The 25,090-nt window shown below is 45.8% G+C and overlaps 1 protein-coding gene across 1 annotated transcript; it reads left to right on the top strand.

The window, feature by feature from the left end:
* Positions 1-1,347: 1,347 nt before the first annotated feature.
* On the top strand, positions 1,348-21,115 carry SLC51A (solute carrier family 51 subunit alpha). The gene is made up of 10 exons (XM_054711674.1): positions 1,348-1,432; positions 2,271-2,353; positions 2,975-3,069; positions 14,965-15,119; positions 15,996-16,069; positions 16,531-16,689; positions 17,242-17,353; positions 17,608-17,754; positions 20,072-20,177; positions 20,708-21,115. The coding sequence occupies exons 1-10, from the start codon at positions 1,367-1,369 to the stop codon at positions 20,842-20,844; spliced, it is 1,134 nt and encodes a 377-aa protein (XP_054567649.1). The 5' UTR covers positions 1,348-1,366; the 3' UTR covers positions 20,845-21,115.
* Positions 21,116-25,090: the final 3,975 nt, after the last annotated feature.

Genomic DNA, 25,090 nt, shown 5'->3' with positions numbered 1-25,090 from the left:
TGTAAGGGGTGGGGGGAGGGATTAGTGTTTGACCAAAGTCTAGAATTAACAAGAGAAGAATCTGACTGGCTGGTTCAGCTCATCTTCTCTTGCCACGCCTTAGCTGTGGATGGACTGGCCTTGAGTCAGGGCATGGCCCTGGACTAATCCATGGATCACACTGTATAGAAGATGGCCACTTAGGGACTTCGGGTGGGGCAGAAGCAACGCATTAGAGCTAAAGCCTTCCCTCTCACCAACACCCTCCCGTTCCTCCCTCCATGTCATCCATCCTGAGAATTACCCAGCCTCCTCTGGACCTCCCAGCTGCCAGGCTCTGGAAGACTAAATGTCAGCCCAGCCTACTTCCCTTCCCAACGCCCTCCAGCTCTTCAACACCCCTCTCTTACCCCTACCCCCACCCCCACCCCCACTCCCAGTTCTGTCCTGAAGAAGTTTGGAGAACAATCTGCTCTAGGGAAATCTAAAGTTCAGGGCTTTGGGCAATTAAGCTCAAGGCCTCTCACTGAGCTCGAGGTGAATGACCCAGGGAGCATTCATTCCTGTGGAAATGGTTTGAGGAAGCTGAGTCAACTAGTGTCTTTGGCAGGGCGGGCCCGGCAATTGAGCCTCTGGAGGTCAATGCCCCAGTCTTCCGGTTGTACCCAAACCTCCACCTTAGGAGGGAATTGAGCCCTTGAGATTCCTGGGTCCCTACATTGTCCTGCCAGAGAACTAACTGTATTTGAGGAGGAAAGTAAAAGAGGGAGAGAATTCTGCTTGACACAAAATACGGGAATATATATATATATATATATATATATATATATATATAATTGCTATTTTACAGAGAGGAAGAGAGAGGGATAGAGAGTTAGAAACATCAATCAGCTGCCTCCTGCACACCCCCTACTGGGGATGTGCCTGCAACCAAGGTACATGCCCTTGACCGGAATCAAATCCGGGACCCTTCAGTCCGCAGGCTGACACTCTATCCAATGAGTCAAACCGGTTAGGGCAAAATACGGGAAGCTATTTTGAGGTGTTTTGAGACAAGAGTAGGGAGTTCTGGTTCCACATCAGTAACTGCTTCCTCGGATTGTATCTACTCATCAGCCCACGTCAGGGAGCCTCCTCTGCGCTCTCATTGGTCCTCTCTTACTATCAAAGGTCTTCACCTGGACCTCGGCAGAGCCCTGAGCCAGGTCCTTTCTGCCTCTCTCCATTCCCCCATGGCTTTCTGCTCCACCTGGTGTCACAACCCTCTGACCCTCAGTTTCCTTATTTGTAACATGGAAATAAAGATAGCACTTACCTTTAAAGGGAGGTCGTGAGGCTTAGATGAGACAAGGAACAGACTGCATTTCCTACAGACTGGGTGCACCTGATGTGCTCAATAGACCGTAGCTGCTGCTGTTGCTGTGATTTGATGCTATCAGCCATGCAACCACTGGTAAGGAGCGCTTGGTGTGTGTCAGGCCCTATTCCAGGAACCTCCGGGCGCTGTGCTTGGCCTCAGATAGGTTTAAATCTATTTGGAGAGAGAAGAAAAATCACCAATCAATAAAATAGTTCATAAGCAATTGGACAGTTTTTAAAAATTCCGTCCATATATATGCTTGCAAATCTCACAATTCTGCCTCTTTAACACAGCCTCCCTCTCCCGTTTGCTGCATCTTCTGCTGCTCTTTAGCTGGACAAACCCATCACCAAGATGTGGTGGGCTGGGCTTTGGGAAACTCACAGGGGCCTTGTCTGGCTTTTCCAACTCGTCCTTCCTTCCACAGGCCAAGCCCCCATAACCAACACAGTCAAGGCCTCAGCCCTGATTCTCCCACCCCCAGGGCCCCAGAGCCTGCGTTCCAGCCAGGTTCTTGGGGAGTAGTAGTTGTTGACCAGGGGGCATTGAGAACTTTGTCCCTACCACCACCACCACCTTAGAAGGCTCTTTGGGGGACATGGGGAATGTAGGACTGGGCCAGGGGTAAAAGGATGGGCCAGGGGCAAAGGATGGCTAAAGGTATTTATGGGAAGGAAGCAGGAGAGACCACACCTAGGGGACAGGGAGGAGTCAGGAACCTGGGAACTCAGCCAGCTGAGAGGATCAAACTTCAAATTCCTCTGATGAACTCTGAGACAAAAACTGTGGGCAAGGAGGCTGAGGAGGGAGAGAGCCAGAGGGAAGCCCCAGCCACTCTTCCCACCAGTCCTTGGGGAAAGGCTGGCCGTCAGCAGGACCGGGAGCCGTCCACTTCAGGGCCCCCGCCTGCCTGCCCTTCCTGGCCTTTCAGCACCTGCCAAGAACCGAGAACCGAGCCGGAGCGGGAGAGGAGATAATGGAGCCAGACAGGACTCAGATAAAGCTTGACCCCAGGTGAGTGAGGACAGCAGGCCCTGAGCCAGGAGCCAGTTGCCAAGCAGCTGGTGGCCTCTATCTCTCTGGCCTGTCCCTACCTCCATCCCAGGCCCTTTTGGTTCCCAGCAAACAGAATGAGACAGGACTGATAATGGACTGGCTGTCCCTGAGGACACTGTGGGGTTGGGCCAGTGCATGACCCTTCAAAGTCTTGGCTTTCTCTCCCCATTCGAGGAGAGGAATTTCCCAGAGTTGGGAGCTGGGCGAGGGGGTGCGTGCACAGAGCCTCCACCTGCTGGGGAACCCAACCCTAGTGCTAAGGGTCCACTCTTTCTCTGGGATCCTGCTCTTTCTCCCTAGCCAGCCCCTGGGCTGCTGCCCAAGGGAAGGGGAGGGAATGGTCTGTGGGCTCTTTGGGCACTACAGCCAGACTGTCCATGACCTCACTAAAAAGCAGGCTGCCTTACACACTAGACCGCTCCATTCTCCATTCCCTCCCAGAATCAGGCCCTTGAGGGAAAATGGACAAGCTCCCTGAACCCAGAAATGTTTGAGGGAGTGTCAAGTAACTGGAGTCCCTCTGGTCCCCTCTCCTCTCCACAAGTCCTCATATCTGAACGCAGGCTGATGTCTCTCCAGGTACACAGCAGATCTTCTGGAAATCCTGAAGACCAATTACAGCATCCCCTCTGCCTGCTTCTCTCACCCTCCCACTGCAGCCCAACTTCTGAGAGGTGAGTCAGGGACCCTCCCCAGAGGGCAATAAAGGAGGAAATGAGCTTCCCGGTGGTAAGTCAGGACAGCTGAGAGGAGCAGAGGAGAGGTGGCCCTGCACTGCCAGCCTGGGGGCCGGAGAGGACGGCTGGCCCAGTGTCTGTCTGCCATGGCTAACACCTTGGAGAAGAACAACCCCTCGAGGAGCCAATAGGACAAAAGAGGGGCATGGCAACCTAGCCCCGGAGACAAACCTGCATGTTGGGCCTCCCATTATCCTAGCCTCAGTGCTCATTCAGATTGGGGCAGCGGCCTAGAGCAGTGGTCGGCAAACTGCAGCTCGCGAGCCACATGCAGCTCTTTGGCCCCTTGAGTGTGGCTCTTCCACAAAATACCACGGCCTGGGCGAGTCTATTTTGAAGAAGTGGCGTTAGAAGAAGTTTAAGTTTAAAAAATTTGGCTCTCAAAAGAAATTTCAATCATTGTACTGTTGATATTTGGCTCTGTTGACTAATGAGTTTGCCAACCACTGGCCTAGAGCATTTTTCAGACCGCTGGACCATCCAGGAACTCAGGATGGTGCCGAAATGACCCAAGCCCCAGAGAGTCCCCTGAGGCATACACAACAGCCTTCTTGGGGAAGGGCCTATATCATTTGAGAGGAGTGGTTATCTACACTAATAAAAGAGAAATATGCAAATTGACCATACCTCCAGACTTGCAGGCTCCCGGGCGGCCGGGAGCGAAGCCAGGGGAAGGAAGGCCTATTCTTGCACAAATCTTCATGCAATGGGCCTCTAGTTCCGAATAATGTTCTTAAAACTTAGCTGAGCCAGGTTGGTGTGGCTCAGTGGTTGAGTGTTGACCCATGAACCAGGAAGTTATGGTTTGACATCCAGTCAAGGCATATGCTTGGGTTTTGGGCTCGCTCCCCAGTAGGGGGCATGCAGGAGGCAGATAATCAATGATTCTCTCTCATTACTGATGTTTGTCTCTCTCTAAAATCAATGAAAACATTTTTTAAAAACACACTTAGATGAACCTGTAAGAGTATTCTGACAGTGCCGGCCAACTAGATTCCTATTACTGAATTGCTTTTGAAAGTGAAAGGCTGAGGATGGAACTCAGTTTATTCCCTGGACACACAGAACCTGGCCATCAAATGACCCTAGCATCTTCTTAGCAAATGTGGGTCCCCCACATTTTATTTTGTTTTCCTACTGTGTGATTAACTACCTTTTACTTTATTTTGTTAATTTTTGTGAGTTTATTTGAGTCAAGCTGACAACATATGCTGGGTACTAGATCTCAAATGCTCCCCTTAACTACCTCTTAGACACTGATGAGTGGGAGCTGTGTCTCTATGGCACCCAAATGCTTTCCCAGCCTCCTTCCTGATGCTGTCCCCTCAAGGAGCAGACGCTTTCTGAACATCAGGATGTGGTCAGTGTGCGTCAGGAGGCCACCTGGGCATGTACTGGGGCAACTTGTTGCATGTGCTCTGAGCCACAGTGAATGCCAACTGCCAGAGGGAATCCCGAGAAACCCCTTAGCTGCTCTGTGGTTCGTGCTGGCAGGCAGCTGCTACATCTAGCTCCAGGGACCTGTTGCTCACGGTGCAGCTGGAATACAAGTCTTCCCTTACTTACACCAGCGTTGTCAGCCAGAGTCAATTTTGTCCCCCGGGGGACTTTTGGCAACATCTGGAGGCAGTTTCAAGTGTCACAACTAGAGGGTGCTACTTGGCACCTAGAGACCAGGAATCCTGGCCTGGAAACAAAGGAAACCCTCTTGGCCAAAGGGTCCATAGGGCTGAGACGGAGAAACCCTCCCTTACACAGTGAGAGTGAATCTCACGCCGCGGGGCTACAAAATGTGCGGATAGAAACACCAAGGATGTTCGAAGCAGGGAGACCATTCTGGGCCTGGTAGTCTGGCGAGCTGCCTGTTCCCAGGCGAACTGTGGGCGTGGCAGGCGTTGGAGAGCGGTGAGCAGCGGTGGGCACTGCTGGGGTGGGGAGGAGACAGGGGCAGGCAGGTTCCCCAGACACTGAGGAGCTGGATCTGGCAGGACTCAAGGTTGCTAGTGGGGAAGTGGGGGACAACTGAGAGGCTGGGAGGTGAGGTGGGGCCCAGGGAGTGTCACTGGGCAGAAGAGCTGTACTTTATCCTGCAGACAGAGGAGCCTGGTGAGGGCCCTGAGACTGGGAGGGGCTGGGTATGCTTCGGGACCATTAATCAGTAATCAGAATAGACTTCAAGGAAGAAGAACCTTGAGAAGCAGAGGTATAAATTGGGAGTTATTGCCCCAAGCCCAGCATGAGGGACAAGAGTCTGAGTCAGAGCAATGTCAGGGAAAGAGAGGGAAGGTTGGAAAACGCAGGAAATCCAAAGACAGAGGAGGCAAACTGGTAAATAAATATCTAGACAAAGTAAGTGAAGGGAAAAAAGACTCTAATGATGACTCTGAGGATTTGGGCAATGGCGATGGCAAAGCCGATGACACTGACAGAAATAGGAGAGTCGGAAAGAGGCTATTGGAGGATGTGGAGAAACCCCTTCCTTCTTCATCTGTAAACTGTGCTGTTCCTTAAAAATAAAAGCTATTTAAGAAAGAGCTCTTCTGGAAGAACTACTGAACCTTTTAATAATCTATTTTTGAAATGCCTGTGATATGATTGCAATTATAATCCTTACAGCATTTTTTTAAATGGACTGGTCCAAACATTTCTATGGAACTTTAAAGGCCCATGAAAAGCCAAGACAATTTTGAAAATATATAAGGATGGTACCTGCGCTGCCAGAAATTAAGGCTTCCTAGTCTAATAAGACTAGAAATTAAAGCAATGCGGCAATAACTACAAGGGGTCTGACAAGTAGAAAAATGGAACAGAATACAGGGCCCATCAATAAACCCATGTCCACTGGGGACTTGTTCCATGAAAGGATGCTCTACACATCAGTGGGGCGGGATGGACTCATCAAGAAGTGATGCTGGACAATTGCCTGTCCCTATGGCAAATCAACAAACATGAAAATAGCTCCAAGGTAGCTTTAATCCAGGTAAATGCAAACATTTTTACAAAAGAAGAAAATAGAAAGATATCTTTATGAGAGTAGAGAATAATTTCTTTTTTTTAAAAAAATGTTTTTATTGATTTCAGAGAGGAAGTTAGAGGGAGAGAGAGAGAGAGAGAGAGAAACATCAATGAGGAGAGATTAATTGGTTGCCTCCTGCACATCCCAAACTGGGGATCGAGCCTGGAACCCAGGCATATGTCCTGACCAGGAATCAAACTGTGACCTCCTGGTTCATAGGTCGATGCTCAACCACTGAGTCACACCGGCTGGGCTAGAATAATTTCTTAAACACAAGAAAGAATAAATGATTGTGGAGATTGACTACATAAAACCAACAAACTTCTGTATAACTGAAAACACTATAAAAAATGTTAAAAGCCAAACCACAACCTGGGAGAAGACATTTTCAAGCCTATTACCCACAAAGGATATGAAAAATTACCCAATAAAAATTGGATAAAACATATGAACCGACAAGTCACAGAATAGGAAACCCAAATGGCCAATAAAACTACAAAAAGATTATCTATTTTCTTAGGAATTAGGGAACCAAGAGTTTAATAGTAAAATATCATTTCACTACATTCTTATAGGCAAAATTAAAAGTCTGATAATGCCAAGTGAAGGACTATCGGGCCTCAGAGGGAGGATAGGGGAGGGTCGGGGGAGGGGGGAGAGATCAACCAAAGGACTTGTGTGCATGCATATGAGCCTAACCAATGGTTAAGTTCAACAGGGAGTTGGGGCATCCGTGGGGAGGGGTGTGGGATGGGAATGGGGGGATGAGGACAAATATGTGACACCTTAATCAATAAAGAAATTTAAAATAAAATAAATTAAAAAAAATAAAATGGGTTATGGATATAATTATGTATGCTCTATTATTGTCTTTATTTTTGAATTTTTTATAACTTAAAAAAGAATTTAAAAAATTGTTTTGAAAGGTTGTGATGAAATGTTAGATTAAAATAACAGAATACAAAATTTTACAGTATGATTGCAGTAATATAATATGTATCACTTTAACCAGGATGTTTTCTTTTAAATATATTTTTATTGATTTCAGAGAGGAAGAGAGAGAGATAGAAACATCAATGATGAGAGAGAATCATTGATCAGCTGCCTCCTGCATAACCCCTACTGGGGATTGAGCCCCCAACCCTGGTTGTTGCCCTTGACTGGAATCGAACCTGGGACCCTTCAGCCCACAGGTTGACACTCTATCCACTGAGACAAACTGGCTAGGGCAAATCAGGATTTTTTTTTTTCTTTTACCCAGGATGCTTTTAAAACTACTTTTTATTGAGCAAATACTACATGCCAGGTGTTGTGCTAAGAGTTTTAATGAGAGCAAGTAGAAAGTGGAATTTTACTTTTAACTAATGTGTGTCTGACTCCAGAGCCTATGCTCTTAATGCCATGGAAACAAATATGCAAAAATAAAATAATTTTTGACTAGGAACCAGGTAGGATTATGGGTGATACTCTTTCTTCAAAAATTTAATGTTCTTATATGGTTTTCATTATAACCTTCACATTTCCAAGACAGTGGGAAATTTGCTAGTTGCTAGCAAAATGGTCAATTAGACAAGCTTTTCCTAAAGTGTGTTACTTGGGATGCTAATCCTAAGTTCTGCTTCATGAAAACAGCATCGATAGAAACGCAAGTTGTTGTGTTCTTTTTTTAATTATTATTAATTTTTATTTTATTTTATTTTTAAATATATTTTATTGATTTTTTTACAGAGAGGAAGGGAGAGGGATAGAGAGTTAGAAACATCGATGAGAGAGAACCATCGATCAGCTGCCTCCTGCACACCCCTTACTGGGGATGTGCCTGCAACCAAGGTACATGCCCTTGACCGGAATCAAACCCAGGACCCTTCAGTCCGCAGGCCGACGCTCTATCCACTGAGCCAAACCAGTTAGGGCGAAACACAAGTTTTATAAAAGCTGTAATTCCTCCTGTTAAAAATTAACATGTACCGTACTTTCCGGCATATAAGACAACTGGGCGTATAAGACTTTCCTGGATTAAAAAGTCGTTCTATACGCCGGAAAATATGGTATATTGGACTATATTGATGGGATTAGATATAATGGATTAGATATATTGGACTACCGTATTTTCCGGCGTATAAGACAACCTTTTAACCCAGGAAAATCTTATACGCCTAGTCATCTAATATGCTGGAAAATACGGTAAATCAGATTAAACACTTCAGTATGCTCTGCAGTAAAGAGGCGTGTTTAACTTTGTTTAAGGTGTTTCCAAAAATCCTTTGGCCACAGAACACTTCTGTCTCACTATATCAGTTAAAATATAGAAAAATAAGGTAGGACACAAATCTTCTAAGAAGATAAGTAAGTTTGATGGAGAGCAGTGGTGTCAGGCTATGGATGGTAGGGAACTCTCTCTCAGCTTTTGCACTGTGGAGTTGGGTACCAGATCCTGCCGGTGTGAGGAAGAATAGAGCACCAAGCCAGCAGTTACAAGATAGTGCAAAGCATTTCTACACCGAACAGTCAGAATATGCCCCACCCCTCCCTCATAAATTACACCATCCTTTAGGGTTGCATTTGGTTGTTTCCACACTCCACGCGCCCTCCCATATCTATGTGAACTCAACCAACAGGCAGCGTGTGTAATGGTTGCGAGTGTGGGTTTAGCGTCAGGAACCCCTGGGTCCACTTCAAGGTTGTGTGACCCTGGGCAGGGTGATTAACACTCCACGCTTTGTTTCCTGGAAAAGCCTATAAAATGGAGACGACCATAGGGATTCTCTTGGGGTTATTTCTTTCATTCAACAAATAGTTTAAACACTTAGAGATAGAATGGAGAACAAGACTAACAAAGCCCCTGCCTTGGTGGAGTGTACACGAAGGTGAGGGAACAGACACCGAGCAAGTAAATTCACATGTAAATGACCTCATTGTGGGAGGGGCAGATCGCACTGCCTAGAGGAGCTGGCTGACAGGGGCACTGGAGCAGAGACTGGGAGCTCAGGGAGAAAAGCTGAATCAGCAGAAGCCCAGTGTAAAGTCCTGGAGGTGGGAACCCTCATGTGGTCGTCGGGAGGCAGAAGGAGTGGCAGGGAAATTCCAAACCCCTGTACACAGAGAAGAGCTGAGCTGCAGTGACTGCGTTTGGAGAACAGAGGGTGTGGGAGAGGATGAGGAATCAGTAGAGGAGACTTAGAGGGTCAGAGGCCAGGAGGGGACTGTGGTTCTGAGTCAAGGGGAGGGAAGCGTTGCAAGGAGGAGGGAGTATTCAAGGGCAGTGAAGACTGGGAAAGGATTTGGCCGGGATGGCTTGCCTGAGAAAGGGCCGTTTCCACTCAGCTCTCAGTGAGGACAGGAGTCCGGTCGGGAGTGGGGGTCAGGCAAGGAGAGGCCTCCATCAGTGACTGCCTCTCCCAACAAGGACATCGGTGTTTAGGAATCTAATGAATTGATTTTGGCTTCCATCTATCTGGACTTTTTCTTGGGTGTGTATTTTTTAAAACTAAATATTTCTATTGTAAAAATAACTCAGAAAAATAAATATGAAAATCCAGAAAAGTAAAAAGAGGAAAAGTCGTTTAGAGTCCCACCACTCAGAGGCAGGCACTGCTAATCTCACAGTGTAATTTCCCTGTTCTGTGCTTTTATTGAACAGTATAGGAAGCATACTATACCTACAATTTTATGTCCTATTTAAAAGCCCACATTCTTGCCCTAACTGGTTTGGCTCAGTGGATAGAGCGTTGGCCTGCGGACTCAAGGGTCCCAGGTTCAATTCCAGTCAAAGGGCATGTACCTTGGTTGCGGGCACATATCCAGTAGGGAGTGTGCAGGAGGCAGCTGATTGATGTTTCTAGCTCTCTGTCCCTCTCCCTTCCTCTCTGTAAAAAAATCAATAAAACATATTTTTTAAAATATAATAAAAATAAAAGCCCACATTCTCATCACCCAAAGACAGCATTGCTAATGTGTTTTCATTTGTTGCTGTTGTTTTAGTATTTCTAGGTTTTTTTTTCTACACAATGATTTTTAAATATTTTTATTTTATCAAAGTAATACATGAACATGGTTAAAAATCAAATAGTATAAAAGGGCTACTAGTGGAAATCAACAATCCCCTGCCCTCTGCATTCCCATTTCTAATCTTCCTCCTCTTTTTTTAGCTAATGTTTCTTTTTATAGTTACCTTCAAATCACCAAAATGTGCACACCATTATTTCCTGGAGTATCAATTTTGGACATTATCTGTGGCTGCCTTTATGATACATAAGGATTTAGCTCACTTAGCACCAACTTTCTTCCATTCTCTCCACATAATATGGCAATATTTTCCATTGGTTATCTTTATAGCTTTATATACATACCTATAGTTTATTTCTTATTCTGCCAACTATGGACAGTGCTTCTTGACTTTCCATTTTGTGAGATACAGATATTAGTGCCTCACTCTTTTCTTCAACATTTTTGTGCCTTTCTCTCCCCCAATTAAATCCTTTAGACATGGTTATAATTTACTGTGCTAATTTGTCATTCTGCTCTGTCCACATAAGTTTTTTTAAAGATATAATTAATGCAATAAAAGGCAATGATCTTAAGTATGTAGCTTGATGAATTTGTACCTAGGTGTACACCTGTGAAACCACCACCCAGATCAACCTATAAAGCATTTCCAGCATCCAGTACGGTCTCTCAAACTCTCTCCCACTTAATGTTTCTACAGAGAACACTGTTCTAACCTACATCACCTTTATAGCTTGGTCTTCCCTGTTCTTTAATTCATATAAACAAAATCAAACAGTATATGCTCTTGAGTCTGGCTTCCTTCATTCATCATTATGTTTTTAAGAGTAATCTGTTTTGTTGCATATATCAATAGTTCATCCTTTTATTTTTATTGTGATATTCCATTGTGGGAATATATCACAATTTATTTGTCTGTATTCTTATTGAAGAACATATGGGCTGTGTCCAGTTTGGGCCATTATGAGTAAGGCTGCTCTAAACGTTTTTTCGGTGACTGTAAGCAATCCTATTGAATAAGTACCCAGGAGTGCAATTCCTGTGTCACGGGCAGGTGCATGTCTAATAGGCTCCACCCAATTGTTTTTCAAATGCTTGTGCTGCTCCCAGCAGCAACGTGTGAGGGTTCCAATTGTTCTCATTGTCACTGACACCTGGAATGGTCGGTGCTGTTCGTTTCAGCCCTTTTTGTGAGTGTGTAATGGCATCTCAGATTTGTATTTTCTGATAACTATTGAAACTTAGCACATTTTTATGTTTCATGAGCATTTGGGTATTTTCTTTTGTAAAGTTTAGGTCTTTTTATTTTAATTTAAAAAATTCTGTTCTTTTTCTTACCGATGGGAATTCTTTATATATTTTGGATATGAGTCTCTTGGTGGCCATCTATATTACAAATACCTTTTCTCAGTCTGAGCTTGCCTTTTCATTCTCTTAATAGTTTCTTTTGACCAATGGAAATTCTTAATTCTAAGGAAGTCCAATTTATCAATTTCATTATTACTAGTGATTTTGTGTCCTATTTTAAAAGATCTTTGCCTATCTCAAATCATGAAGATATACTTCTCTGTTTTCTTCTAAAAACTTTGTTTTAACTTTCACATTTAGGAGTTTTTATATGGTATGAGGAAGGAGTAAATGTTCTTTATTATCCCCTAGTGGGTCTGCAAATAAGTTTTTTGTTTTTTTTTTTTAATTGAGTGTTAATAAGTTTTAAAAAATACTATTATATACTCTTTGCAAATATTTTTTATGGCATGCACAAAATTCTCATGCCTGCATACTATTCTATAGGGTAGTTGATAATAATTCCAATATTGTCAGACATTTAAGTTGTCTTAGGGCTACTAGTTAATAATATTAGGAATATTGTCTTTTCATAAAACAAAAAAATAATGTGTTACTGCTATTTTGCTCTTCTCTGACTATGAGGCAGGTTGACTATTTTCCCACGCACCCTGAACTGTGCTAATGTCATTTTCCCATTTGTTTGCAAAAGCCTCCTGTTTTTGTTATCAATTTTCTTTATGTAATAAAGATCTTAAACTTTAGCACACATTTATTAAAAATGCTCCCCCCCCCCCAGTCTGTTTCCTTTCTTTTTTAAAAACTTCAGAAGTTTAAACTCTTTGTATCAGACTTGACCACTGTTCCCTTTGTGACTTCTTGGATTGTGCCTAAGGTCTCTCTGGTCTCCAAAGTTTTTTTTTGTTTGTTTTTTAGAGAGAGGGATAGAGAGTTAGAAACATCGATGAGAGAGAAACATCGATCAGCTGCCTCTTGCACACCCCCTCACTGGGGATGTGCCCTCAACCAAGGTACATGCCCTTGACCGGAATCGAATCTGGGACCCTTGAGTCCACAGGCCGACGCTCTATCCACTGTGGTCTCCAAAGTTTTGATGAAAATATAGTTCTCTCTTTTTTCTCACTCTCATTTTTTCCTGGTTGGTTTTTAAAGGCTTATCTCTTTAATCGATTTGGAATGATTCTGAAATACGGCAGGCTTGATGTGCATCTCCATAACTGTTGTGTGAGGGCAAAGTTATGTTTAAAAATCCTCTGTGATGTTTTGATTTTAAAAGTTTCAAGGAGGCTCTGGCCAGGTGCCTCAGTTGGTTGGTGCAGGGTCCCCGTACACCAAAAGGCTGCGGGTTCCATCCTGTCAGGGCACATACGGAGGCAACCGAGCGATGTTTCACTCTTACATCAGTGTTTTTCTCTCTCTCTCCCTTCCCCTCTCTCTAATAATTAATAAAGACATGTATTGGGTGAGGATTTTAAAAAAGTTTCAAGGAGAAAAAGGTCAAGTATTTTTTAAGTACAGGACTGCAACCATTTCCCCCCCCCAAAAAAAAATACTTGCAGGGCCTACTAGACCAGTATCCGGAGAGGTAATTAAGAAAGTGGCAACAGAGCTAAATAGAAACAGCCACGCCAAGCCAGTCACTTATGCATTTATTTTTAATTTTTATTGACATGTAGTTGTTATGCCATATTATATTAGTGATATTAATTTCAGGTATTCAATATAATGATTTGGCATTTTTATACCTTATGATGTGATCACCCTGCCAACCCAGGGATTTAGACACTCAGAGGGCTCTATCCTAACTAAAGGGAGGTGAGTTGAGAAAGGGATGGGTAGGAGGAAAGAAAACAGCACAACCTGTCTTGTGGCCTATGATAGAAAGAAAAAGTATACCACTAACTTCGGAAGTCCTGCTTGGGAGCGAGGATCCCAGGGCCACCTTCCCCATGGCAGGTCCTCTGGATTGGTCATTAGACCCGACTGTGATCAGAGACAAAGAGCGTCCCTTGGATAAACCAAACAGAGAGAAAAACGTGTGCCCTGAAAAGCAACCAGGATCAACGTGTATTTCTTGACAGCTTCACCTTTGACCTGGTTGCTCCTTGTGGTGACACCAGGTATGACTGGTCAGGTGACAACTCAGTTCTCTACGGGGATGTGGTCTCCTTCCTCCCTGGCTTGGTTTCAGCCGTATTATCTCTCTGACTGAGCTGCTCTCCGTCACCAAACGTAAGGCAACTAACCAACACCTTCCTCACAATATAATATGGCACCCCAATACTCTGCTCCCAATGCAGGGGGACAGTGGGCTGGGTTCTGACAGTCTTCCTCCCCCTCTTCTTCCTCTCACCTGGCCACTGAGGAGGTGGGAAGGAGAGAGCGTGCCAACTGGGGAAGAGACTTAGGAAAATGAGGATCCAGGCTTCCTCACTAAGGACAAAGAGCCCTTTAAAACAAGTTGTTGCATTTATGAGTCCCACGTTCAGAAACACATATGGTAACTAGATTAATGTTTCCCTGTTAGCAATAGTGAGGCCTGAGGAGTTTCACTGGTATTTGTCAAAATGTTTCCCTCCTGGCCATTATCAGGTGAGCTTGTTAGAAATGCAGTCCCTGGGCCTATCCCAGCTCTGCTGGAGCAGCCTCTCTGAGGGCAGAGCCTGGACAGCTACTTTCTAACAGCTCCTCCAACGAATGTAATAAACTAAAGAGACCTTCTGGGCCCTGGCCGGGTGGCTCAGTTGGTTGGAGCGTCGTCCTGTACACCAAGAGTTGGTGAGTTTGATTCCCGATTAGGGCATATACCCAGGTTACAGGTTCAATCCTGGGTCAGGGCACATATGGGAGGCAACCGATCAATCTTTCTCTCTTTCCCTTCCTCTCTCTCTAAAAATCAATAAAAACGTATCCTCAAGTGAGGATTAGAAAAAAAGAGAGAGAGAGAGAGCTACTGGACCACATTTAATGTAAGACAAAGTGGGGCCAACATGGGTTGAAGGTCCTTGGAGTCTTTACTTGTGTCCATTTCTCTTTTGCTAAAATCCCTTCCAAATGTTCCAGTTTTATGACATCATTTTTGAATTCAATTTTAAACAGCTCTAAAGTATACCGCTATATCACATCCTGCTTCAGTTATAATGCTATTTGGCCCCCGTTTGCCAGCAGACACCTGGCACTGGAGGTAGAAAAGTGAACTCCTAATCCAAATTTTTTGCTAATTATGTAAAAACTTGTTTGGTGTCCATACCCTGGCTGAGGTAAGTGTCAACGTACCTAAAATGATCTGGTCTTGTCTCCCCTCCATGCAGAGGAATGACTATTCCTTAGCCACATGTTAAGTTTTCTACGTCTAAGAAGAAGCCATTCTTCTGCATGGACGGGAGCCTAGGCCAGACAATTCTCCGTGTGGTAAAGCAGTTCAGATCCAAGTGAGGAAGCCACATTTCTGCCCCTCGGTCCTGGTCATCACCTCACTGCGGTCTGCCCTCTTCCCACTTCAGCATCGGGCCCTTTGGAAATCGCCCTCACGGTCACCATGACCTTGCTTGCCCTGGGCTCAGTCGCCATCTTCCTGGAGGACGCCGTCTACCTGTACAGGAACACCCGTTGTCCCATCAAGAGGAGGACTCTGCTCTGGAGCAGCTCTGCACCCACGGTGAGGGCCCGCAGCTGCCCTCGGGGAGGGCCGGGAGAGGAGGCAGGGGCCATGTTGAGAATTCCTCTAAACGCAACAGTTCAAGTCAGCCAAGAGTGGCCTGCCTCTGCCCCCTTAGGTGGGGGTTTCTAACCCATCTCCAGTTGCATTCAGGACCCCCGTGCTTGGAAGGCCCCGGGCAGTGGGATGGAGTGTTGGAATTCCGAGAGCCACAGAGACAACTAAAGAAACCGCTCTGCCACCAGTGGCCCAACCACCACTCCCCACGGCGTTGCTGTTAAAAGCAAGCCTCCTCTCTGAACAGGGAAGCCGTGGCTCCTCAGAGAGCAGGAGGGAAAGAACGTTTCCCCCCGGGGTCATACTTAGCTCTGTCCTTACATTGTAGGCTTTTAAAATTCCCACAGCCATTGTGTGGGCCTTGGGCTTGCTCGTAGATCCTAAGATTGGACTTCTGTTTCCTTCTGGTGAGCTCTGTGTGTCTATTTGGGGTAGAGAGTGGGGCCCCTGAGGTCCTTTCCTGGCAGATGACACCTGCCCGAACCACCTCAAGTCATCAGAGACACTCCCATAACATGGGATGTTGAAGAGTAAGGGTTGAATCTTGATCCATTTACTCCTAAGGGTGAACTCATCTACTCCTACCCCAATGATATAGGATGAGATAGTCTTTAAAAAACAAACAGCCCTGGCTGAAGGTGACATGCTGAATGAAAATTTTTAAAAATTTCCATTAGTGATTTTTCCCAGCAGGCCACTTTAAAGTGATAGTCCCTCAAATGTTTAGGTTTTGCTTCCTTGAGCTCTTGTCACAAAAGGTTCAAGAGGGTGAGCCCAAAGTCCCCTCACCCCTTAACCAGCTGCCTGCCCCTCTCCAAGGTGGTGTCTGTGTTCTGCTGCTTCGGGCTCTGGATCCCTCGCTCCCTCATGCTCGTGGAAATGGCCATAACCTCGTGAGTGTCCCGCCCGCCCCCAGCTCTGGGCATGGTATCCTTCCAGGGGTTCCCTTCTGCTCCCCACTCACCCGGGAATCCAGAGTCCATGCCTTCTTTTATCCCCTCTCCCTTCCACAAACAGCCCTGGCTGAAGGCAAGACCCTGCAAACCGGTCTTGATCACGAATCGAATCAAGCCCTTTCCAACTTGTGCTAACCCGGGTCTCTTGAACTTCTGGAGCTGTTCACCCCAGGCCATCATTTTGTCCCCACAGCCTGAAATCCCCCTCTTCCCAGGCCCCTGGACCCCGTCCTCTCTCATTCCCCTTGGAGTCACACATTCAGAGTGCCTAGTCCCTACCATGATCCCTGTTCCCTTTGCAGTCCATCTTCCTTTGGTGGCAAAGGCTGTCCCCTCCGCTGGCTGCCACCTCCCCTCTGTGTACTCTGAGGCCCACTTCTCCCCCCCCCTCACTCCAGGTTTTATGCGGTGTGCTTTTACCTGCTGATGCTGGTCATGGTGCAAGGCTTTGGTGGGAAGGAAGCAGTAGTGAGGACACTGAAGGACACCCCGATGATGATCCACACAGGCCCCTGCTGCTGCTGCTGCCCCTGCTGCCCCAAACTCATGCTCACCAGGTAAGACAGCCTTGGAGAACCGGTTCCAACTTCCTGCACTCTCTCTCCCAAGAGCATCTGCTGGTTGGTTCTCTCAGTTCTGCTTCAAACCTCTTGGAACTAGTCTTGTATGAAACAAAGTCAATGATAAAAGGGTGGGTCTCCCCAGCCAGGACCCACACATTAGGCACCCACTCAGGGGTAAGGGGAGCCGAGAAAGAACTCTGAAGTTCCCATCGCTTAAGCCACTGCCTCCTGCCAAGGTTAGCCACGGAGTAAACTGAACTCTAGGCTATTTACTAGCCCGCTCTGCTCACCTGGTTAATGAGGTTGGGTTAACACTGATCGTTCTTGCCCAAAAGGCAGCATTCTGGTCTAGGGATGAGTGGGAAGCAAGAAGCAGGGTTGACAGTGCTCTCAGCATTCTAGCTTTTTCCTATGTCCCCATCCATTTAGCCATTTTGGTGTCTGATGGCAGCCAAGCCTCAGCCCAGGAGCCCAGTGAGGGAGAGGAGAGTCGTCTTAGGGTGGGTAGTCTGTGGGTCCATGTCCCTAACCCTCTGCTCCCCTCAGGAAGAAGCTTCAGCTGCTGATGTTGGGCCCATTCCAGTATGCCTTCTTCAGGATAACCCTGGGCCTGGTGGGCCTGTTTCTCATCCCTGATGGCATCTTTGAGCCAGCAGACGTAAGCCAGGAGTAAGGGGCAGTGAACTCTGAGCCTCATTTGGTACCTTTGAGCTTTACAAGGAATAGCTGGAGCCAATATCCCCTGATACCTGGGGACAGAGTGACTGTAGAACAGAGGCTCAGGCACTGTGGTGGGAGAGAGGAGACTGGAATAAGCCAGGGCTACGGGCATTGTTATCCCCTTGGGGGAAGAAATAAAAGGGAGGAAAAGGGCTGGTCTCCCTCGCTGACTCCCACCTGGTCTGCCACCAGATTTCTGAGACGAGCACAGCTCTATGGATCAACACTTTCCTCGGTGTGTCCACTCTGCTGGCTCTCTGGACCCTGGGCATCCTTTTCCGTCAAGCCAAGCTGCACCTGGGCGAGCAGAACATCGGGGCCAAATTTGCTCTGTTCCAGGTAACTATGCCCTGAGAGAGAAAAGATGGCTCATAATAGAACTACAAATGATTGGGGTTAGGAGGTGAGTCTAATAAAGGCTAAAGGGTGTCTGGGAATCTCCTTAAGCCTTAGGTTCCGGTGAGATTTGGAAAGTGATCCCTGCCCCTTCCCAGATTTTGCTTTTTGTGCTATTTTTGCTTTTTGTTTGCAAGGGCTGCTGTATAAAATACCACTGAGTGGCTCAAAACAATGGAAATTTATTCTCTCACAATTCTGGAGGCTAGAAGTACAAAATCAAAATGTCGGCTGAGCTGTCCTCCCTCTGAAACCTGTAGGGGAGACCCTTCCTTCCTCTGCCCGGCTTCTGGAGGTTTGCAGCAATCTCGGCATTCCTCAACTTGCAGCTGCATCACTCTACTTCTGCCTCTGTCATCACATGGCCTTCTTCCCTCACGTATCTGTGTCTTGTGTCTCTTTGCCTCTTCTTATAAGGATACCAGTCATATTAGAATAATGCCCTAGCAGGTTTGGCTCAGTGGATAGAGCGTTGGCCTGTGGACTAAAGGGCACGTGCCCAGATTGCGGGCTCGATCCCCAGTAGGGGGCGTGCAGGAGGCAGCCCATCAATGATTCTCATCATTGATGTTTCTATCTCTCTCTCTGAAATCAACAAAAATACATATTTTTAAAAAGGATAAGGACCCACCTTACTTTGGTATGACTTCTTCTTAGTTAATGACATATAATTAGTTAACCAAAACAATGATGCTGTTTTGAAATAGGTCATATTCTGAGGTGGTGGGGATTAGGACTTCAACATACCTGTTTGGGGGGCACAATTCAACCCATAACCTTAACTTCTTTTGCCTTTGCTTTTTTTCTTCTCTATGATTACTCCTAAAACCCTATAATCCATCACCACCAGCAGTATGAGCATTATCTCAGCTACAATTATGAACTATTCACACCACATGCTAGGCACTTTGCATACAGTACTTTAAAAAAAATCCTCACCCAAAGATATGATGAGAGAGAGGGGAAGGGGTGGGGAGGGAGAGAACCATCAATGTGAGAGAGAAATATCGATTAGATGCCTCCCGTATGCACGACTGGGGATCAAACCCATAACCTAGGTATGTGCCCTGACCAGGAATCAAACCCACAACCTTTTGGAATGTGGACAACCTACTGAGCCACCTGGCCATGGCTTTGTACATTACATTTAAATATTCACAACAATCTTAGGAGTCATTATTGTTTTTATTTTACAAATAAGAAAACTGAGACCCAGAAATGTTATGAGACTTGCTCCAAGGCACATAGGAATGGGGCTAGAATTTAAACCCAGATCTGTCTAACTCCCAAGCCACATTCCTCCTTCTCTTCACACTGCCTCTCATCATCACACCTCTTCTGAAAGTTCTCTCAAAGGCACGTTGTTGGCTTTTTACACTTTTCATTCTCCAAGTCCAAAGACAACTTTTCCACCAAATGCAATATTTTGTTTTCCTTCTCTCTCCATTCTTTCTGTCTCCTTGCTGGGCCCTTCTCCTACTCCCAAGGAACAATAACCATGTTTTAGCTAACAGAGTGATTTCACATATATTCGCATTTGCTCTAAGCAGGTGCCTCTGAAATGTGAATTCCCAGGCATATAGTAGGTAGAACTGAAGGGGATAGGGGAAGAGAGAGATGAGCCTGAAATGGGGTCAGGGACTGAGAGGCAGAAGCCCTTAGGGTCAGGCACAGGGTAAAAGCCTGTCATTGCTGAGCCTGCCTGAGTTGCAGTGGCATTAAGTGCAGTCACATTACCACCATCCATCCCCTGAACGTTTTCATCTTCCCCACGGAAAGTCTGTACCCATTGAACACTAATTCCCCTTCGCCTCCAGCCCTGGCACAGCAGAGATTCTTCAAAGAGCACTTTAAGAGTTAACCATCCATCATTCTATCAGCAGGGATCTCAGGTACTTGAAGTAGATGGACTGACTCTTCCCTAATCAGCCACCCTTTTTATTCTTTAAGTGCTCATTAGCAGCATGGCTGAAATAAGGGAATAAACTTGAACCCCCTTCTCTCCTCCCCTACCCCCCCCCCCAATCAGTTCTTGTTGTTCCTTGTCAGGAACTCTAATAAAATATTGGGTAAGAAGATGAGGTTGTAATTTTTCTAAAGATTACAAACTTCACCACATTTTAATCATCCCTCCGGAACTGCACCGATCTAAAGGTTGGCCGAATGCACAGCGGCAGGACAAGCATGACAGTGGGCCAGCTGACCTCAGCGCCATGGACACTGAGCCACTCTGCCCGCGCTTCTCTTTTCCCTTCTGCAGGTGCTCCTCATCCTGACCGCCTTGCAGCCATCCATCTTCTCAGTGTTGGCCAACGGCGGGCAGATTGCTTGTTCGCCTCCCTTCTCCTCTAAAATCAGGTCTCAAGGTGAGCACATAGAAGCTCCTATCCCGTTCCAAGATGGGTGAGAGAAGGAGGGTCAAGGAAGAGAGGACCTTAGCTCAGAGGTTGGGCCAGGCAAGCTGCTGCTCCGAATACTCAGAAAGGGATCTCCAAAGATCTCAGCAGAGATTTAGGAAGACTGTGCCTTCTCTGATCACACAGAGGAGAGCTACAGTTCCACAGCTTGAGGCCAGCCTTGATGGCCAACCAAGAAAGCCATGGGTTCATCCTTAGCTCTTGGGAGAGGAATGGGTGTGTCTGGGAAGCAGAGATCATGCTGATAAAACACACACAAAAAAGGAGTTTTAATGCTAGCCTCAGGTGGCAGAAGGTTGAGAGCCAAGTTCTGGTTCTGGCTCTACTATTAACCTGCTGTGTTACCCCCAACAGCCTCTCAGTCCTGGTGTGAGGAGAAGTTACAGAAAGTGTTGTTCAACTGGCATGCCAGGGCTGCTGGTGGGATACCACCTCTATAATTTAGTATAACCGACTTTACATTTCACCCCGCCCTGCAGTGATGAATTGCCACCTCCTCATACTGGAGACTTTTCTGATGACGGTGCTGACACGGATATACTACAGAAGGAAAGACGACAAGGTTGGATATGAACCTTTCCCTTCTCCAGTCCTGGACTTGAACCTCAAAGCCTGAGGCGGATGGTTTGGACAATGAAAGAGACACTGTACTCATGAGATGGGCACACGATTTCTTCACTGTCCCTCAACATTGACCACATGGGGAAGGATTCCATTGTCAGGACAAGCTGGCAAATTACACTGGACTATACAGATGAAGGTGAATCATGCAATAGGATGAAATTGTTTTGGATCTTGCCTGGGGAAGGTAATTTGGTTTCATAATAGACAAACAGAATGGAGTTTGAAACTCTATAATCGGGCACATTACCCCCATGGGTGCCACGATTAGCCCTTAAAACTTGTATATTGGTAAAGCTTATGGTGTAAGAATGAGAACTCAGTCAGGCAAAGCAATATAAGCCCACAGTTTTGAAGAAAGCAGGCCCCTGAAGAATAGATCGAAGGTGTTCTTTTCCTTACAGATGTGTCGTTAGAGCACTGATGACATTAGACCTGGGAGATCTGGGTCAGCTTTCCTTTGTGGGACAATAGCTTTTTAAATCTTCTGTGCCAAGCTGCAAAAGGAACCCCCCAGTCATATGGTCAGGGAGCTTGACTTTGAGGAGATAAGTTAGGATGCAAAAGCAAAGGAATTGAGAGTACAGGTAAAAGCCCCAAATATGCCCGGCCGGCGTGGCTCAGTAGTTGAGTGTCGACCTATGAACCATGAGGTCACAATTAGATTCTCGGTCAGGGCACATGCCCGGGTTGTGGGCTCAATCCCCAGTGTGGGGCAGGCAGGAGGCAGCCAATCATTGGTTCCCTCTCATCAATGATGTTTCTATCTCCCTCTCCCTCTCCTCTCTGAAATCAATAAAAATATTTTTAAAAAGAGCTCCAGCCATAACCGGTTTGGCTCAGTGGATAGAGCATCAGCCTGCGGACTGAAGGGTCCCAGGTTCGATTCCGGTCAGGGGCATGTACCTTGGTTGTGGGCCCGTCCCCAGTGGTGGGGGTGTGCAGGAGGCAGCTGATCGATGTTTCCCTCCTGTCGATGTTTCTAACCCAAAATCCCTCTCCCTTCCTCCCTGTAGAAAATCAATAAAATATATTGGGAAAAAAAAAAAAAGAGCTCCAAATACATAAAATGTATCATACACATGTATATCAGGTCAAAAACACAGAAAATCAAACATTAGGTAAAACCACTTTGCTTTTATTTGGCTAAATGACAAAAGCCAGAATAACTCTGAACAAATTAATGATACTCAGACAGGAAAACAATATCCTGAACACTAATGGAGGGAAAACATTCCCGCAGACGTCGGCACTAGTGATAGGGTTAACTTTCATGCTGAGGCCAGCATTTCTTTCCAAGACTTTGTTTCCCCTGGCGTCCCCCCTCCTCCCTCCCCCCCCTCCGCCCCTAGGTTCCTCAATACAAATAATCCAACCAACCAATTCTCTGTGTTCAAAACAGTCAAGTGCTTCCAAAAAAGGGTGGGAAATCCTATTCAAACCTAAAGAAATACAACCTGAGTCATCCTCAATGTTAAACCTCCCACTTTTGTTTTCTACCCAATCTGAGTACTAATATATAAATTTGGCAGACAGAAAATCTTTCTTCTTTTAAAGAAAATTAACATCTAAATAGCATAATCCAAAGAACATATTCTACTTATTTGGAAAAATAGAAGCCAGGGACTACTCTCTATCCCGTGACAATCTATTCTATGAGAGAAAACAAAAACGATCATCGTATGACTTTGAAAAATATAACCTTCAAAAATACTTATATTGGTAAGCTTAAAAAAAATACCATTAGTTAAAAACATTGTTAAGGGAGTTTTTGTTTTGTTTTTCCTATGTGTATTGGTAAGAGTGTGTGCTGACAGAAAAGGTAGCAGCTATGGCTTTTAGGAAATTAAAGAAAAGCAGCAAAGTATAATTGATTTGGAAATACTTAATTTATGAGGTCTGGAACAGGATTAAAAAGGCAATGAGCTCCAGAAAATCAAAAGCTACCCACAAATCAAGAGAATATAGGCACAGAGCAACAAAAGCACTGCGAAGGGCTGCTGTAGAGGGAATACCCAGAAGCTGCCTGACCAGCTGTGTAGTCATAAGTAAAATTTAAAAAATGTAACTCGGGTGCTGCCTAAGAAGTGATCAGCAATCAGAAAAGGTCAAAAATTCTCTTGACCTCATTCATGCTTCTCCTCCTCTTCTAGATTTTCAACTTCCTCACATCCCCAACTTTCTTACCCAAACCTCATCAGAATAGTGGCCTTTGGCTCTAGCTATCAGAAGCAACTGTAGCAGTAAACACATCCATTCCTACTCCTCTGAAGTTTCAAGTGCTGCTGAGTCTAGTACATGCAAAGAGCAATCTTTCTGCCTAGCCCATCTCAAGGAAACTGCTGAAGTGGCACCTCCTTAGCACTGACAGGACTTCCTTCTCCTTCTCCTTGTGTCTTGCACACAGGCTCTGGGGCCATCTGACTTTGAAGGTTCTCCCATCTCTGCCACATTTGGCCTCTCAGGCTGACAGCTCCACAACCTCAAACGTTAATATTAGAAGATTTACAAGTCACTGGTATGGCTGTGGTGTGCCACCCACATTTAATTAGGCACAAATTATCAAATAATGCAGCATGCCAACAGCTTCTTCCATCCACCCATTCTTATCCAGCACCTAGGATCACATTTATCTCAAAGTACCTAACATGCCACACCTTAAAAGTTTTTGCTTTCAGGCAAAAGTGTTTGAAGATATACTAGTGTTGGGAGACTGAGGCTGTAGTGTAGAGGCTCACCAAAAGGGCAAGGGTGTTTTCTAAGAACTTGTGTACATGCTGGCCATAGCCATCTCACACAGCTTATCGGCCTGGAGGTCATATTACAAGGGTCAGCATGCCCAAAGCAGCCCATTGACAGAGCAGAGGAGGAGGGCCCGAAGATTTGAGACCCTGATAACATACTTGAGAGGAGTGACTACAGGAAGAACACCACAGTTTGGGCATCTCCCTTTCCAAATATACCGGATAACGTGTGTACTTTACGGGAACAAGTGTGGGCTTCAGTGGTGACTTCATTGCCTTTCTATACCAGGGAGAGTAAGACTGAAATAGACAGAATTCCCAAAGAAGGAAGACTGAAGCAGAAAAGTTAAAACAGGTGATCATATGAAGCTGGGTAATGTAGGCCAAGTTTAATTTCACCTTTAAAAAAAAAAAAAAAGTATTCCACGCCAAAGCTTATGTAAACCAGATTTGATAGTAAAAACAGCACTTCATGAGAAGAGTGAGAAATGCAGTTTTCATAAGCCACCAGGACAGGAGGTTGCCCCCCTCTGTCCCTCTACACTGCCATGCTCTGCCTCTGGGTGATCCGAGTTTTCAGAGCCTAGGTAGTCCTGGTGTGCAGGCAGGCAGGTTTTACCAGAAAGGGAGATGTCTATGAGATGCTCACAGCCCTAGCAGAGGGGCAAGAAAGGATAAAACGTGGTTTTCTTAGCTGAAAACACTAAAACTCCACCCCCACAAGGGGTATTTATGAGTGACGGGGTGGGGCCTGGACATAAGCAGTCTTCCCCTGAACACAGCTACAAGATTCCTGATGGATGACGATCTGAGTCACGTGGCTGTAGGCTGCTGGAGGTGTAAGATGAGCTCAAGTTCAACAGCAAGTGTGAAGCTTCAGCATTCTCTGAGGTGAAATTTAAGGGATGCACCCCCCTGCCAACCACCAGGCAGGCACGTGTGGGAGAGATGGAGAACCTACCATATCCTCGTAATGTGAGCCCTTGCTTTGTGCCTTGCTGGGGTGGCCCTGGAAGAAAGTAAGTCCCTGCCAGCTGCCACTCTCAGAGGAAAGCAAACACCTGTGGAGCACTGGCTCCAGTCAAGAACATTCTTAAGAGGGGCCGAGTTCAAGATAGGAAGGCAGGTATTTCCTTATGCTTTCATGTCCATGGTCTATGCAAATCTCTCTATTCAGTATGGCTGTGCGCAGCCTGGATTAACAAATCATGTTCAAATTACAGACATGCACAAAGTATCCTTTGTAAAAAGCTAGGCAGTAAGCATAGAAACAGGAGTAGCAGGGCCAGGGACTTACTGACTGTGTGTAGGGCTGAGTACTGTCCCACCCCTGAGCTGTTTTTAGTGTTCCTTCCTTTAGCGGTAGATTACAGGGAAGAGACTGACAAAAGCTCCCAAGTAACCGGCCACAGAGTCTTCTGAGATGAACACAGCTGAAAAGCCGGAGAAGCCGAAGCTGATGCTTGTGCGCTGGTTCCAACCCCATCAGTGTCTTCA

Source organism: Eptesicus fuscus, chromosome 3 (genome assembly GCF_027574615.1).
Source record: "Eptesicus fuscus isolate TK198812 chromosome 3, DD_ASM_mEF_20220401, whole genome shotgun sequence".
Lineage (NCBI taxonomy): Eukaryota > Metazoa > Chordata > Mammalia > Chiroptera > Vespertilionidae > Eptesicus > Eptesicus fuscus.
The sequence above is the reverse complement of the archived record's forward strand: the minus strand, read 5'-3'. Positions and strand labels throughout refer to the sequence as shown.

Coding starts and splice junctions, on each gene's coding strand:
- SLC51A (XM_054711674.1), top strand. CDS start 1,367: ATGTGCTCAATAGACCGTAGCTGCTGCTGTTGCTGTGATTTGATGCTA. Junction 1,433..2,270: donor TATCAGCCATGCAACCACTG/GTAAGGAGCGCT, acceptor CTGGCCTTTCAG/CACCTGCCAAGAACCGAGAA. Junction 17,755..20,071: donor CCAAATTTGCTCTGTTCCAG/GTAACTATGCCC, acceptor TCCCTTCTGCAG/GTGCTCCTCATCCTGACCGC.